Source organism: Neofelis nebulosa, chromosome 6, assembly GCF_028018385.1.
Source record: "Neofelis nebulosa isolate mNeoNeb1 chromosome 6, mNeoNeb1.pri, whole genome shotgun sequence".
Lineage (NCBI taxonomy): Eukaryota > Metazoa > Chordata > Mammalia > Carnivora > Felidae > Neofelis > Neofelis nebulosa.
Window position 1 is genome coordinate 126,428,037 of NC_080787.1, and position 15,451 is coordinate 126,443,487.

The 15,451-nt window shown below is 40.5% G+C and overlaps 1 protein-coding gene across 5 annotated transcripts in view; it reads left to right on the forward strand.

Moving 5' to 3' along the window:
• Nucleotides 1-15,451, forward strand: part of PDE7B (phosphodiesterase 7B) — a 584,524-nt gene that overhangs the window by 430,686 nt on the left and 138,387 nt on the right. The window contains exon 1 of one of the 5 annotated variants that reach the window (XM_058735377.1): nt 13,454-14,003. The exons of the other annotated variants lie outside the window; for them this stretch is intronic. Coding sequence (XP_058591360.1) covers nt 13,766-14,003 — 238 coding nt within the window. The 5' untranslated portion in view covers nt 13,454-13,765. Of the gene's footprint in view, nt 1-13,453; nt 14,004-15,451 lie in introns of those variants that run through there. 5 annotated transcript variants of the gene reach the window in all.

Consider the following 15,451-nt stretch of genomic DNA (forward strand, 5'->3'; position numbering starts at 1 on the left):
TCGATATTTATGGCTACTTAGATCAAGCTAAAAAATTTTTAATTTTAACTTGTTTTAGAGAATTAGATCTGAAGAATCGTCTAGATGATCTGAAACACATGTTAGAAGTTAGAACATGAGGGGAAAATGGTGGCAGACCAATATTAAAGTAAAGGGCCCAGTGCCGATAACCTCTAGGGTCTTAGATTACCCTTTAAGATCATTATTAGTGTAAACCTGGCCTTTTTTTTTCTTTTCTCTTTAGTTTTTTTTTTTTTTTCTCATCTTTGCCTTCCTTTTCTCCTATCTCCTTGACTAGTCCACACTAAATATATACACTCTATTTTTCCTAACTTTTACCTCTCCTATCTTTTTGCCTTCATATATCACTTTCTGGTTGTACTGGTGGCCCCAGGGCTAAAGGGGTTACTGGTGCCAGCTCCATAGAGAAGAGAGCAGATAATTTGAAGGAAATGACAACAGCTGCCTCTGATGGAGTACCTGCTTTGTGCCTGGCCTTGTTCTATACACTTTCTGTAAATATTTGCATTTAATCCTCTCAATTGGCCCAAAAACTCAGTCTAAGTTTTCCAACATCCTGGTTCTACTGGCGAGTGGGGCTGTTTTGGTTGATTTGCTTCTGAAAACTCTATCTTTAAAGGTTCTAAAGGAAATGCCCCAAGAAATGACAACTTGAAGAAAATGGATCTAAGTGGCACATTTGACCAATAGGTTAGAGACAAGAAAGATACAACAACTGAGGATCTCCCAAGTGAAATCTCAAGTGCTTTTGTATAACCAATCTCTTTTATTTGCATGTTAGTTTTCTTGGGGGAAAATGTGACTTTACCAACCTTGTCAATGGGGGAAAAGTCCTAACCCTTCAGTAATTTCAAGAAAACCAGTATATGGTTTAGGTCAAAAAGAGTACTTGATTTTGCAACACCAGTATCCCTTCTGAGGTTTTTCAGAAATGCTGTGGCCATCCCACACAGAACTCTCTTCATGTTTTTGCCACAAAAACAATAGTGCTATTTCAGCACTCACTGTAATCGAGACCACTTTACGAGGTGTTCTCAGGAAGCTATCAGAGAAATAAATGCCTGTGCTCCTATGATCTAATATCATAAAAATGAAATACAAAATTTACATGCAAAATGGACATAGAGGCAAATGCTAAATAAAACAAGGCATTAATTATAATGTGTCTAATATGTGTTGAGAGTCATAGAATAATTTGATTTAATTGGATTCAGTCAAAGATTTGGAGTATTTACAGGTTTCTCAAATAAGCAAATGAATTTGTTCATTATTAGTAGTACAGGAAAAGGGGAATACCAAAATAGTTGAGCATCCTGAAGGTCAGAATAATTTGCCCAGGGTTTGTACTCTCCTTTCCTTAGGAATATTTCTCAAGAGCCAAGACCTTCTGTCACTTTGCAGTACCTTTATAAAAGAAGGTGCTATGTAAAGATGATGTGAAATTTATAGGTTCACACTTCCCTGATGGAAGAACTATGGATATAAAAGACTAAATAACCAAAGTTACTATGGGGAAGTAAAGCCAAAGAAAGGAACTGAGGCAGAAAACAGAAGATGCCTGGTCTACTGGAAACATGGTTGTCCTCAGCTTCATCTCTGATCTAGGACCCCAGGACAGAAATCAGCTGGGCCAGATCTGAATTTCCCACATGTATTGTCATCTGTGCAAAAGGTGACCCAAGTTATTTCTTTAACACTCGGAAACACTTAAGGCTCTTTCCCTCCTCTTTTCTGGCCAAGCTGTCTAGAAAACACAGATGCATCGGGCATCTGTGATGAAATTGTAAGCAGCCTTGCTAAATGGCTCCCAAAGGACAGTATCTCTCCAATGTCTTGGGTAAATCTAGTGGACATCATTCACCAGTTCCACACCATCATTCTCTGGTTCTTCAGACTGGGGAGTTTAGGTCCAGGACAACAGAATTGCTGTTGAAATTATGTTTAAATAATATAGAAACTACTCTGATGATCTTTTATCACCATTCCCAAATAGTTCCAGTGCATAGCAATGGCAATCACAAGTTATGGTATGGGTAAATGAAGTCACCCTTCATAAGAAATAGAGTTATTTTAGCAGTGTAGAGTCTGATTTGAAGAAACCACCCCATTATTGGAGGGACGTTCGTGCAAAGCTTTAAAAATGTCCATGTGCACCATGTTCTTTCTTGCTGGTCATACTGAGAAAGCAAGACTTTCTTCAGCACTTCCTGGGTGAAGTTGTGGCCAAGATCTAATGCCCAACCTGATATTGACAGGCATGACTTCATGGCAGTAAATATGGCTTGAGGAACAGGAGATGTAATCCTGCCATGAAGAACAGCTATAAAAATAGGTGCCGAGATGTCAAAATTATTCTTTCTTTTCTTCTGGCTTTCTTCATTTAACTGTTTATTATGATATAGCCAGATATAGTTATAATCTATGAATCAAGCAGAGTACCTACTGCTTTATACAAACCTTAGCCACACAGAGAGTGTTAAGAGGGAATGCTCTAGAATCAGCCTGCTGTGGTTCAAATCACCTTCTAAAGCTTGATCGCATCTGAATCTTGAGAAAATTACTTTCCTGGTTGGGGGGGGGGGTCATAATAGTGCCTACCTCATCTGGGTTCTCATAAGGATAAAATAAGGCATTTCATACTAAACATTGAGTGCCATGACCAGCTACATAAACACTCAACGGAAATGCTTTGCTCAGGTCTATGGGAATCCAGGGCTTAAGGTGTTTGATAATGCTTCATTATTGGTAAAATTAGAAAATGATCTGCTATGGATTGAATGTGTCCTGCCAAAATTCTTGTGTTAAAACCCTAATTCCAATATGCTGGTATTAGGAGATGGGGCCTGTGGGAGGTAAATACATCATGAGAGTAGAACTCTCATGAGTGAGATTAGTGCCCTTATTAGAAGAGACTCAAGAGAGTCAACCTCTGTCTACCATATGAAGGTATAGCAAGATGGCATCCCCAGGATGAGGACCCTCACCAGAACTTGACCATGATTTTAGACTTCCAGGCTCTGGAACTATGAGAAATAAATCTGCATTGTTTAAGCCACCCAGTCTATGGTCTTTTACTATAGCAGGCAAGGCTTACTAAGCCATGATCTAATTGAAATGCTTAATTTGTTTCTAAAGCCCCTTAAAACTCTAACATTGCATGATTTGTATTTCTTTGCTCTCTTAGAGTAAGAACCTTTCCTAAGCTACCAATTTGCTACGTACATGATATCAACTCACATGAGAAAAGTAATGAGAATATTCTTGAAATTTTTAAATTGTTACATCTAGACTTTAAAAAATTATATCAGCAAATTAAAAATAATCAACAAAAATACAACCATCCATGTTTCCCTGGCTAAATACAAACTCTATATAATATAGTTCATAAATGTTTTAGGTCTTAAATAAATTTCTAGCCATTGTCCTCATTGTCAAGATATGGAAAAAAGTGTGCTGGAAATAGTTGGTTGCCATCATTATTAATAATAAATACAAATTGAGAACTGTTGAGACCACATTTATACTACAGCACTATAATTCACTGTGCTTTACAGTTATATGTCTATCTTTCTCCATTAAACTTGTAATTTAAGTATAGAGTCCATGTTTTGTTATATCCATCACTTGACATGGGGCACTCAATAAATTGAGAACTACTCAGTGCATGCAGGTTGAATGAATTAATGGGTAAATGAAGGAAAAATCACTAAGATTTTATGTTGCAAAGTATGAAATAATGGTCCCATCTGTCTAAATTGGAAGACAAGACAGAGCATCAGATGCAAATAGTGATACAAATGACATTAACTTACAGATCAATAAAATGGGTTGTTTAAAAAGAAGAGGGAATTTGAAGTGGAACACAAATATTTCATAAAGAAAATGGGACTTGTTCTGAATCTGATGAATGCAAAAATCTTTCCCAACAAAGTAAGCAACAATATATTAGTTTTATAAGGCTTTTGTAACAAATTACCACACACTTAGTGGCTTAAAACAACACATGTTTATTATCCTATAGTTTGGGAGATGAGAAGTTTGAAATGGGTCTCACAGGGCCAAAATTAAGGTACACACAGGTCTTCAATCCTTTCTGGAAGCTTTAAGAGGGAAGCCGGTTTTTGCCTTTTCTATCTTTTAGAAGTTGCCGTCATACTTGGCTGGAGGGCTCCTTTCTGCCTTCGAAGCCAGTGAATCTCACATCTCACCACTCTGACCCTGGACCTCCTTGCTTCCCTAGTCCACAAGTGAGGACTCGTGATTTCATTGGACCCATGTGATAATCCAGAAGTGTTTACCTATTTTAATGCTGGGTCATTAGCAACCTTAATTGCATCAGCTACCTTCATTCCTTTTTGCCATGTAACCTAATATATTCATAGGTTCTAGCGATTAGAATGTAGACATCTTTGGGAGGCCAATATTCTGCCTACCATACAAAATATGACAGGACATCTGGCATGTATGGACAACAATGTAATTTTCATAGAAATTTTGTGTGTCAAGTGTAAGTTCAGTGAGTTTACAGAACTAATTAAGTGGGAACCTTTTTTGAAGGCATTAAATGCTCAACAGAGGGATTTGGACTACATGTATAAGTAATAACTCTCTTTGTGTCAGATTAAAATTGGTATTTTCATCACTTTTTATTTATTACATACTTGAAAATGACGTGATCATAAAGTATGTCCTATTCAGAATGCCACAACTATTAAAGATAAATAAGACTTTACTGAAGGGTTTTTTTTAACAATTAATGAGAGATTTGAAAAACATTTTACTTTTTTATTTTAGAGAGAGACAGAATGTGCAAGCAGGGGAAAAGGGCAGTGGGTGGAGACAGAGAGAGACAGAGAGACAGAGAGAGAGGGAGAAAATCTCAAGCAGACTCCACACTCAGTGTGGAACCCGACACAGGGCTCAATCCCCCAACCCTGGGACCATGACCTGAGCCTAAGTCAAGAGTCAGAGGCTCAAGTGACTAAGCCACTCAGGCACCCCAAAAAACACATTTTACTAGTAGCTCAAATCAATTGATTCCTTAAAGTTTGAAAGCAGAAAAGTAATAACAGCATTAAAAAGGCATTTTTTAAAAGGTGATTCTGAAATTGACCGCTTATACCCTAATCAAGATACACAGACGTAAGAGTAGTAAGGTATGTGAACATATGCAAGTCAAAGGCAGGTGTATTTTACTTTACACTTAAATAAGCAACAGAACATTAACATCAAAAGCAAAGATGGATCAAAGGACAAAAAAATACAGGATGTCTCATTGTCAGGCTGCCAAACGGATTCAGGAATGGTGGTCACGGAAAAAAGAGAGTAAGAGGACTCAGAGGTTCAGATAAGAAAATAGGGTAGGACCATATGACATAGACAGAAGGTTATGCCAATCATTTTGGATAATTTATGGAATAGAAGAAGCAAAATTTAATTAGCATTTGAATGTGGGGTGGAAAAGAAAGTTACCAAAAGAAACTCGTAAAAAATCTTTTCACGACAAAGACCTTATACATACATCAATGTTGTCAAATATTCTAGTGTGCTAGGCTCTTTCCTTGATAATGGTGCTGTTCTTCTTCTTCTAGAAACATTATGTATCAAAAAGGGGGCTGGGGGGAGTCACTCAGGATGCCTGTACTGTTCTATACAGGGAATGCGTTGTACAATGTCTATATGTTAAGTGGTCTCACCTTACCTTGACTCTCCTTCCATCACAGAGGAAAACAGGGTCTAAAATTATCTAAAATAATAACCATGATATATTTTAGTTTTAATCTAATATCTTCCAGCTTTCTCTTCCCTGTTTTTTAGTTACCCTGGGAACAACAGGAAATATAGGTGTTAGTAATCACAGGGAAACAGCCTTAGAAAGAACCAGGAAAGACAATGGGAAAAAATACACCAAACTGTGTTTCCAATTACCAGCAGATGCTTCCACTTATTATAAGCGTTCTTATTTAGTTAAATATACACATTTTTTTAACTGTACAAATTTTTAATTGCGTAAATTGTGGTAGTGTTCTAGCCTCGTGCTCTTGATTACCCTTGTCTCCCATTTGATTTCACATGCCTCTTGCTTCTGGCATCACTTTCCCACACATACTATCCCTAGGGCTGCATAAATTCTAGGCAATACCTGATAAAGAGTGCAGCCTGTTGCAGAGTTTATTTTATTTATCTCTTGTGTTTTGTTTTGTGTTTCACTGTGGCTGTGACATTACAGTATGTTTCTCTGAGTCAGCAGCACCATTGGCTCCTGGCTATAGCTCCATGAATGCCTACTTATTTTTTTTGCCATTTTTGCTTAGCGGGAATCATCTGGCCACCATTCACTCATGCCTGGAATATCACAGTGGGAAAGATTACCAAGCTTCATCCAAAGACCACTTTATAAAGACCTCTGATAAATCAAATGAAGGAGCAGGTCTTGGTGAGAGTATCCTTAATGATGGAGATTCAAGACTCAGAGCCTTGCCTGTATTCTGATTGTTCTAAACATAGCAACAGGACCACAACGAAATGCTGGAAAGAAGAGGGAATGGCAAAATTGGCCTAAGCAAATTTTTTTTTCACGTTTGGTCAGAAAAGATTTTCAAAAATAGCCACTTAGTTTTGAAGTTAAGACTCCATCACATATATTATTCATCACAGTAATTTATATTGGACATTCAACCATAATTTTAAAGTTAATTCACAGGGGAAAAGAAATGAATGAATGAAACAAAATTTAAAAACCACGTAGTTGTTCAATGTCATGAATGTTGCTGGACACAGCCCTGCTCTTACACCGTGGTTCTGGTTGCTTATTTCCAATTGAGACTATCTGACCTGCGCCGGTATTAATTGATTGTTTTCAAGAATCCTACCATATGTATCTGTAAAGATTAGGATGTTAGCTGCATTTTCTTTCATAAATAACTAATATGGGAGAGGCAGAAAGTATCTGTTACATGGTAACCCTCCAGCCTTGCTACTGAGTGTGGTCCACCACCAGCAGCCTTGTCATCTCCAGGAAGCTTGCAAAATCTCAAGGCCCCACCCAGACCTGCCTGATCCGACTCTGCACGTAATAGGGTCTCCAGGTGATTTATATGTGCATTTACATTTGAGAAGCATTGCTTTGGAATAGCATCTGAGAGACACCTTCAGGTATAGATATTTTATGTAACTCATAATCACCAGGAAGTAATAAGTGATAGATGAAAAAATAAAGAATACTTTGAAGAAGCAGTAGGATTATACTCCTACACGTGTAGCAGTTGAAATTTCCTTCTTTGAAATTGACTTTGAACTCCATAAACATAAACATAAATGAATGCCAAGGGAACAAATAGGTCCTGTTAGAAGATTATATGTTTTGCCATCTTATAACTTTCCTTTTATGTTGTTTCCTTTTATGTTATGTAATATTGATAATCTCTCTATATCTTATTAGTGGTCTAGGGTTGTTTTTTTTCATTATTATGTTAAGAGGGGAAAAAACCTCGCCCAGGCATTCCTCAGCATTTCCTTGTGGATGTCTAGATAATCTCCCCTCCAGCCTCCTTGAGATCTACTCAGCCTGGCCTAATTCTTGAGAGTTTCCAAAATTCAAACATCCCACCAGCAAAAAAAAAAAAAAAAAAAAAAAAAAAAGTAGAAACATATTTCAGATTTTGCTTAGGCTACTTTTTAAACATTATATTTAGTTTTACCCACAATACTTCTTTTAAAAACACCTTAAATGAAGACCAGCAAGGAGTAATCAAAATCATAAAAATGCTCGAGGCATATCCCCACAAGCAAAAAATTTGAGGCCCACCTAAGTGAGTCTGGGGAAATGAGACCGGTGGAAGGCCTAAACACACATGTTCACAACCACAGCATATGACACAGAGCCGTACAGCTCATGAACATCAAACATACCATTAGTCATCACGGGCTAAAATTGGAATTCCCAATCAAAGGAATCTATACAGTACTAACCAGAGCACTAAATAATAATGATCGTGCGAATCATGCAAGCTGACACCCTAGGTGTGAGTCATGAGCCGTTCTCACAACTCCAAAGGGCAGTTATAATAAATATTTATCCTATTGAAACACTTTTTTTTAACTCATATTCTCTCCTTTATCTACTCTCATTCACCTGTCAATGTCAAAACATTTTACCTACTTTACCCCACTTTTGTACCATTGAATCCGTCACCACCTCTCCCAGTACTCTAATACCCTTGCCTTTGATTTCCTCTGCTCCTGCATCCTCTTGGGGAACACAAATTTCCAAAGTAGGACCTACTTCAAGGGTTGGGGGATTGACTTTTTCAGCTTTCTAATAGACCCCAGGAAAACATAGCCAAAATCTGAGTTTAGGTAAATTGTCAATTATGACTTCTTATAGTTTAGAAATAATCCTTTAAAACATTTATAGCTCATTATGGCTTTAAATTAACTCAGAGGTTACTCTTCTTTTATTTTTACAAGATCCCAATGTGACGGGTAATGTGGTTATTGCCATCATACCCATTTATGGAGATGTCACTAAGTTTGAGGCAAAGTTCAGTGGTGAGCTGAGATCGAAACATACTTTTTGTAACCCTAAGTAGTCTCAGAGAGCTGCTTTGGAGATTTCGTTGTTGTAGCTATTTCTTCAGAAGCTGGCACACCTGAATATGAAATTATAAAAAGTTTACTCCACTTACAATCTTCTACAATCGGAAATAAGTTCTGAAATCCTAGAAAGGTTTCAGCCAGAGGATGCCTTGTCACACAGTAAAGCATCAAATGTTTGGTAATGGAGAGAATAACGGGGTGGGGGGGGGGGGTTGTTTGTTTGTTTCAGGTTTTTGTTTTGTTTTTGTTTTTGTTTTTACTATGCAACAGTGTCAATGTATGGTTTTTCAACAGCAGGGAGGAGGAGCAAAGTGGCGAAAATCAAGTCTTCCTGCCATTTTGTTCTCAACCCCTGTGTTATTGGACTCGTTTGTTGTGGGTTGTCAGAGACAGTAAACTTAGCATTAGTTAAGATGTCTGAGAGCCAAGATAGATATCTCATGCTAGTTCCAGTTAAAACCCTGGTTTTTCTCTTTAAATGTGCAAAGCAAAGAAATGGAAGAAGCGGTAACTCAAAATGAAAACCAGAACCTGAGGTGGGGAAGCCAGGCAGGTTAGGGTCCCTGAAAAGGGTTGGGCGAAAGGTTCTCCCTTCTGCTTGAGCTTTCACTGTTAATACACATTTGCAGAGTGAATAAGGGAAGACTTGACTGTAGTTTAAATACTTGTTGTGAAATCAAACCGTGAATCTACTTTTCCCACCTCGTCGTTCCTCATTTTGCACTGTCCACTGTCCTCCCTTTCCATGGGACAGTAGAGATGTGTGCTCCCTGATGTGCTCCTTATCTGCAGACCAAGTCCCTTCCCCTATTTGTTGGCATCATTCCTTGAGATTAGTTAAGGTCAAAGTTATTACATTTCTCTTTCTTTCGAAGGACACTGTAAATTGTTTGAGCTTCTTCTACTTAGACAACATTAAACAAAGTTGAAAGACCTGTTTTTCCTTCCTTGCTCATTTTGAATTTCATTTGAATTGCATTTGTGAAACCAGGGTGGTCGTGTGTGTGTGTGTGTGTGTGTGTGTGTGTGTGTGTGTGTGTGTATTTACACATTTGTATTTAAACTGATGGAGAGGAAAGGCCAGGACAAAATTAATAAACTCCCTCAATAATTTGAAATTTTTCTTTAAAGATAGAAGCAGAATGGGGGTTAATAAGCGTATGAAGCATTACCAAACTATCCGTGAATGAGATTTCAATTAAAATGAAGTTTTGTGAGAATCTACAGATAGATTCCAAATTATAAAAATCGAAGTAAACACATATTTCCAAGTTTCCATTAAAAAATTCATTTCTGAAAAGAATTAGAAATATTTAATATTATTAATATTTTCTTTTTAAAATCACACATAATACTTACCTGCTTAATGACTAGAACACCCACAAGTCTGTAAGAGTTTAACATAGCCCCCAGAACGATAGAAATTCTTCAAAATAATCCAGGTTCTAAATCATTAGGTCTTTGAATCTTTGTTCTTGGCTATATCCGTTAGTACTGTGGTTACCAATTCTTTCCTTTATGGCTGCAAACACATAGCAAAGTATTTTTGGTAGAATTAGGTATCCATTGGAACGAGGATTTTTTGACTTGGTTAGTTCTCATTACATTTCTTTTGCACAAGAAAAGAACTACCCTATTTTCCTTTTAATGGAAAGTTAGGTTGGCTCACAATGCCTGAATTAAAAATGAGGTTATTTTGAAAGTTTAAAATGTCCTATATGTAGCACATTAACTGCAGATATTAAGATTTGTAAGAATCCTCACAAGTCACATAGATGAGACCTCTTTTCTCCATGACTCCTCTGGGTACAGAACCTCATCACCAGCCCCTTGACCCCATCCCCAGTGATCCAAACTTCTGGCTGCAGGTACAAACTCAAGGTGAATGATGCCCACAGAGGAAACTTAAAATCATAGGTTTACAGGCATGCTCTTCCAACGCAACTATCTGAAGGACAGAAAATATCACAGCCTATGAAATGTAACAAAACCACCTGTTAAAGAATATGTGTGGCATAATAATTTTAGTCTGAGTACTAGCATCTTGTCAGTTTATCCCAACCTCTTGAGCCTGTAGTTGAGCCAAAAATCTCCTGAGCCAAGCTTTCCCGCAAGATTTCCTGTACTTCCTGTTTCTATGTGAGACAGAAATACCATGAGAATGACCTTTCTTGTGGTATTTTTGCACTTCTACCCTGGGATGAAGATAATCCCATATTGGGGAGAATTTTTTTTTAATTCTGCAAACTTTTCAATTTTCAAATCTTCAAACAAAGTAGACTCCTTCTTGGGAAGGAAAATTTGAGATGCTACTTGCTTGGCCCTAACTCATCTCCACTACGAAGTATTCATGTCCAATGATCCAACATTTTGTAACTTCTCTAAGATATTTTTTACAAGGAAACAACTTGTTACAAGGAAACAATACAGAGAACACAGTGGAAATTTATATGCTTGGATTTTTAAAAATGTCATTCTGAAAGAAATGTTCCACAAAAAGTTGTATTCTTAATGCATTAGTGTATGTAACATATTATATCATATATTTGTTTTCTTTGTTCTTAACCCCTTTGTTCCAAGGGTCAGGATATCCTGATGCTAAGTACTATTGCAAAATAACTGAACAAAAATAAAAATAGTCAAACACTTAGGAAACTCTTCAGTTGTTATGTCAAGGAAGTTTGTGACTGAGGAGGAGTGAGTTTAAGACATTATTCAGGAAATATGCTCATAGAGTGCAACAGCCTACATGTGCTTTTTAAATAAAATCATTTCAAATCTAGAGAGCTTTGATGCCTAGGTGTGATACAAGCATAAGAGCTGGAAGGGCTGTCAAACATGATGGAAGCATCACACTGATTCTTAAGTCCCTTTACCTCTTAACAAAGAGGGAAGTTAGGGGCTTCTGGGTGGCTGAGTCATTTGAGCATCTGACTCTTGATTTCGGCTCAGGTCATGATCTCACAGTTCGTGAGTTCGAGCCCTGAGTCTGGCTCTGCACTGTGTCAGCATGGAGCCTGCTTGGAATTCTCTCTCCCTCTCTTTCTGTCCCTACCCCACTCATGTGCTCTCTCTCTCTCTCTCTCTCTCTCTCTCTCTGTCTCAAAACAAATAAATAAACTTTATTTAAAAAAAAAAGGCTCATCTTTCTCATAAGTGGAACACTGATTTTTCCCAAATTGGGCTAAGTGAATATGTAGTTGTTATAGGAAGAGCTGTCTGATTAATATTTCAATAATGAAATTCACAAGCAGCAGTGTCTTCAATGTCTTTTATTGTTATTTTATACCCTCAAAGATGTTGATGCTTCCTCATCTAGTAGGAAAGAAAGTAGGTTTACCAGTGTATTTTTCCATCCAGAAAAAGAGAAAAACCATTTAACTCAGTGTGGAAAACTAAACTTATTAACCCTAGATTTAGAGGAATAATAACAACAACAAAATTACAGTAGCCTTTGCTGGTTTCACATTGTAAAAAATGACGTGAGGGCAATGAAAATAAAACACACCTTACAACGGTCTTTTTCCTTTCCCCGAAGTCTCCTCTTCTCTCCCCTGAAGAAACATCAAATGACTGTGTGATAAACATGCCCCGCAAGGAATGTAGAAAGGAGCAACAGATTGTACATCAGCAAAACAAAATGCCAAGCAAAATAAAGCCCTTTGCAATGGCAGAGATGTGAAGAGGAGAAAAAGATGGGCTTGTTGCAATGGCGGCCAAGAAAACAGGAGCTAGCTACGTGAATGTTCAACTTCAAATTGTTCCTACAAACCCAATTTGCTGACAAAAGTGCCCAACACAATACCACCCCACTTTCATTTATGTCTGGGGCTTTTCACATAAGCTACAGGGGCACCCCCTTCTGTTGTGCGGTTCTGACTTGCAGGGCTGGCTTCTCCACCTGAGCCGTGGGACCCGGCTTGCGCCTGGCCCAGGACTGTCCTCAGCTGAACCCCTCACAGGTGGGGGCACAGCAGTTAGCGACCCAAATATCAAGTCCACAGCGCTCTGTCTCTGGAAAGTGGATCTTCAACACTCTCTCCTTTCTTTCCAGTGCCACGTACGCCACCCCCACCCCCCCCCCCCCCCATGAATAGCCTTTAAAATGATTACAGTTTTCTTTGCAAGGGGGTTTTAACAAGCCCAGGGTACCTATCCAGACTACGCAACCCCACTGCACGATCGCGTGAGGATCTTGGTGCTTCCCTAATTCACTTCTTTCAGAGTTAGCTTTGGGATGTGATTCAATGTTATTTCCCTTCCAGCTGAAGGGCGGCTGAGGTTACGAAGGGATTTGACCAATAGGCCAAAACCCAGTTAGGTTTGCTGAGAACCCAGTGACAGCGAGGGGGAGGGGTGTGGGGGAAGGGAGTGTGTGAACTGTGGGGTGAGGATCCATCCCAGAGCCTTCTGCCTAACCCCATCCCAGTGCAGACGCGGTGGACAGACAAGGTGGCCCCCCGCCAGACCTTCCAGAGAGCAGCAGCTGCAAATCGGTTCTGCCAGTGCTCAACTTCCCGTTTTCCGAGAGCTCCTTGGGACTTGCGGGGCTAGAGCCAGGGAAGCTTCTAGGCTTCCTGCAAGGAAGGGGAGGGGGGGGGGCGCACTCTTCACCTGACACCTTCAGATAACCGACCGGCCTCTGGAGGAGCCCTCGGAGAAGCTGGCAAAGGGGGAGCCCCGCTTCTTGGCCTGGAGACAAGCCACTTGACAAACTTTGACAAGCACCAGAGGAGAACGGGGAACAAATGAATCGGAAGAGGACAGGCAAACGCTAGAGCCTCGATGGCTTTCCCCCCAGCAGCCGTCCCAGCGGCGGCCTGGGATTAATTAAGCGCGGTGCCGCCAGTGCCCGGGAGAGCTGGGTGGGGGGAAAGTGCGCTCGTCTCCAAGGAGCGAGCGCGGTGGCACTTCTCACCGGCGAGAAACCTGGGCAAGTGAGTCGCCGCGTCGTCAGTGTTTGCGAGCGCCTGAGCGACAGGGAGGCTGTGCCAGGCTGGAGGAGGCTTGCCTTTCCGGAGCTGGAGGAGATTTCCCGGGGCTTCGCCTTCCCCTGCCTGGGAAGACTCTCCCGTCTGGCGGCGGCGGCGGCCGCGGCGGCCCCGGCAGCAGCGGCCCCAGCTGCTCCGCGGGGGGACGGGGCAGAATGCCTGTCCTCGAGCGCTACTTCCACTCGGCAGAGCTGGGCAGGAGGTGGACGGCCCCGGAAGGCGTGCTGCCCTCCTCCGCGGGCGGCCGGCCGGGGTGCCAGCAGGGGCCGCTGCCCTGGGACTTGCCCGAGATGCTCAGGATGGTAAAGCTGGTCTGGAAATCCAAAAGTGAGCTGCAGGCGACCAAGCAGAGAGGCGTTCTGGAGAACGAAGATGCTCTCCACAGCTTCGCAGGTAAATGGTGAGGTGCGAGAGGTAACAGGGCCAAGTCCGATTGCTTTGGGTCCCTGCCGTGCAGAGCCCGAGCCAGAAAGACGGGAGAAGGAAGGAAGACCACTTGCAGCACGGGGTTCGAGGGCTGGGATTAATGAATGTCTGCTCCATCGTAGGAAGGCATCTTTAAAATTAAGAAGGATGTGGTAGGAGGAGCATTAACAGACTGGGGATCCAGTAACCTGGGCTCTGGGCCCCGCTCACACTTGCTTGCCCCGCGGCTTAAACAAGCGAAATTTCCTGAACTTCAGTCCCCCCAAAAGAAGGTGGAGGTGGAATTAGATGTTCTTTACTGGCGATCCTGCCCCTGCAATTCCTTATTGGCAAGTCAGAATTCTCTCCCAGACGATATTCTTCCTGGGCTGCTTTTTGTAACGCTTTTTATAAAGTAAAATACGTTTCCCGATCTTTAACTATGGAGCTACGGCATGTATCGTGTTCCCAAGACTGAGTGGTCTGGAAGCTTTGCATGTCCTGGGAAAGTTGGCAAACTTCCTTGCCTCGATTTCCCCTTTGGAGGTGACAATCAATAATACAGATTCCCCCATTGATACCAGGAAAAATCAACTCCCTCACAAATGTGGAAATGATGACTCATAGGGACTTTGTCATGTTATAAGAATGTGCTGTGTTTAGGACAGTTGTGGAGAACCTTTCTGACAGCCGGCACCACAACCACCAGGACAGCTAGGATCCCTGCAAAGGATCCCAAGAGGCTCTGATAAAACCGTAAACTAAGAAACGTAACTGGTCGCAGGGTGCTCTCTTCCTTTGGGGAATGTGTTGGTAGCTATTTGGAAAGTGGTGGTTCACTTTAGAAGAACAAATACGAGCGTGTGTTTATGCATTTGAAGTCTTGGCTAGCCCTATGCAACGGAATCCTGACATACCGTTGGTGGTGAGAAGTAGGAGCCTAGACGGGAAAGATAGACCAAAAATTACCTCTCTTCCTACATGGAAAGGGACTAAGAAGTCAAAATGCAGCTGATCTGATTTTTAACAATTTATGTAGAAATTTTTTAAGTTGCCTAATGATCTAAAAAGAATATCATTACAAAATAATGTTTTGGACCAAAAAAAAAAAAAAAAAAAGAATTGAAAGGAAGGGGAAAAATAGTGTTGGTCTCTAGTAAACATGAGTACTTAGGGATGAGAAGAAAACCAGTGAGACTGAGGTTTATGTGGCAAATTGGAGATGAATGCCCAGGGAAATGGGTCTTGGTCAGAAGAAATGGGGTAATGCCAAAGCCATCCGTATTTCATGGGAGTCGTACAAGACAGATGGAAAAACCCACCTGGACAGACAACTTCACTGTGACACTTCAACTGTTACCACTCTTGGTTTGTTTCAGTAAATTAAGTGATTAAAATTCGTATTTCAAATTGCGCTTTTGATAAAGTTACCTAAT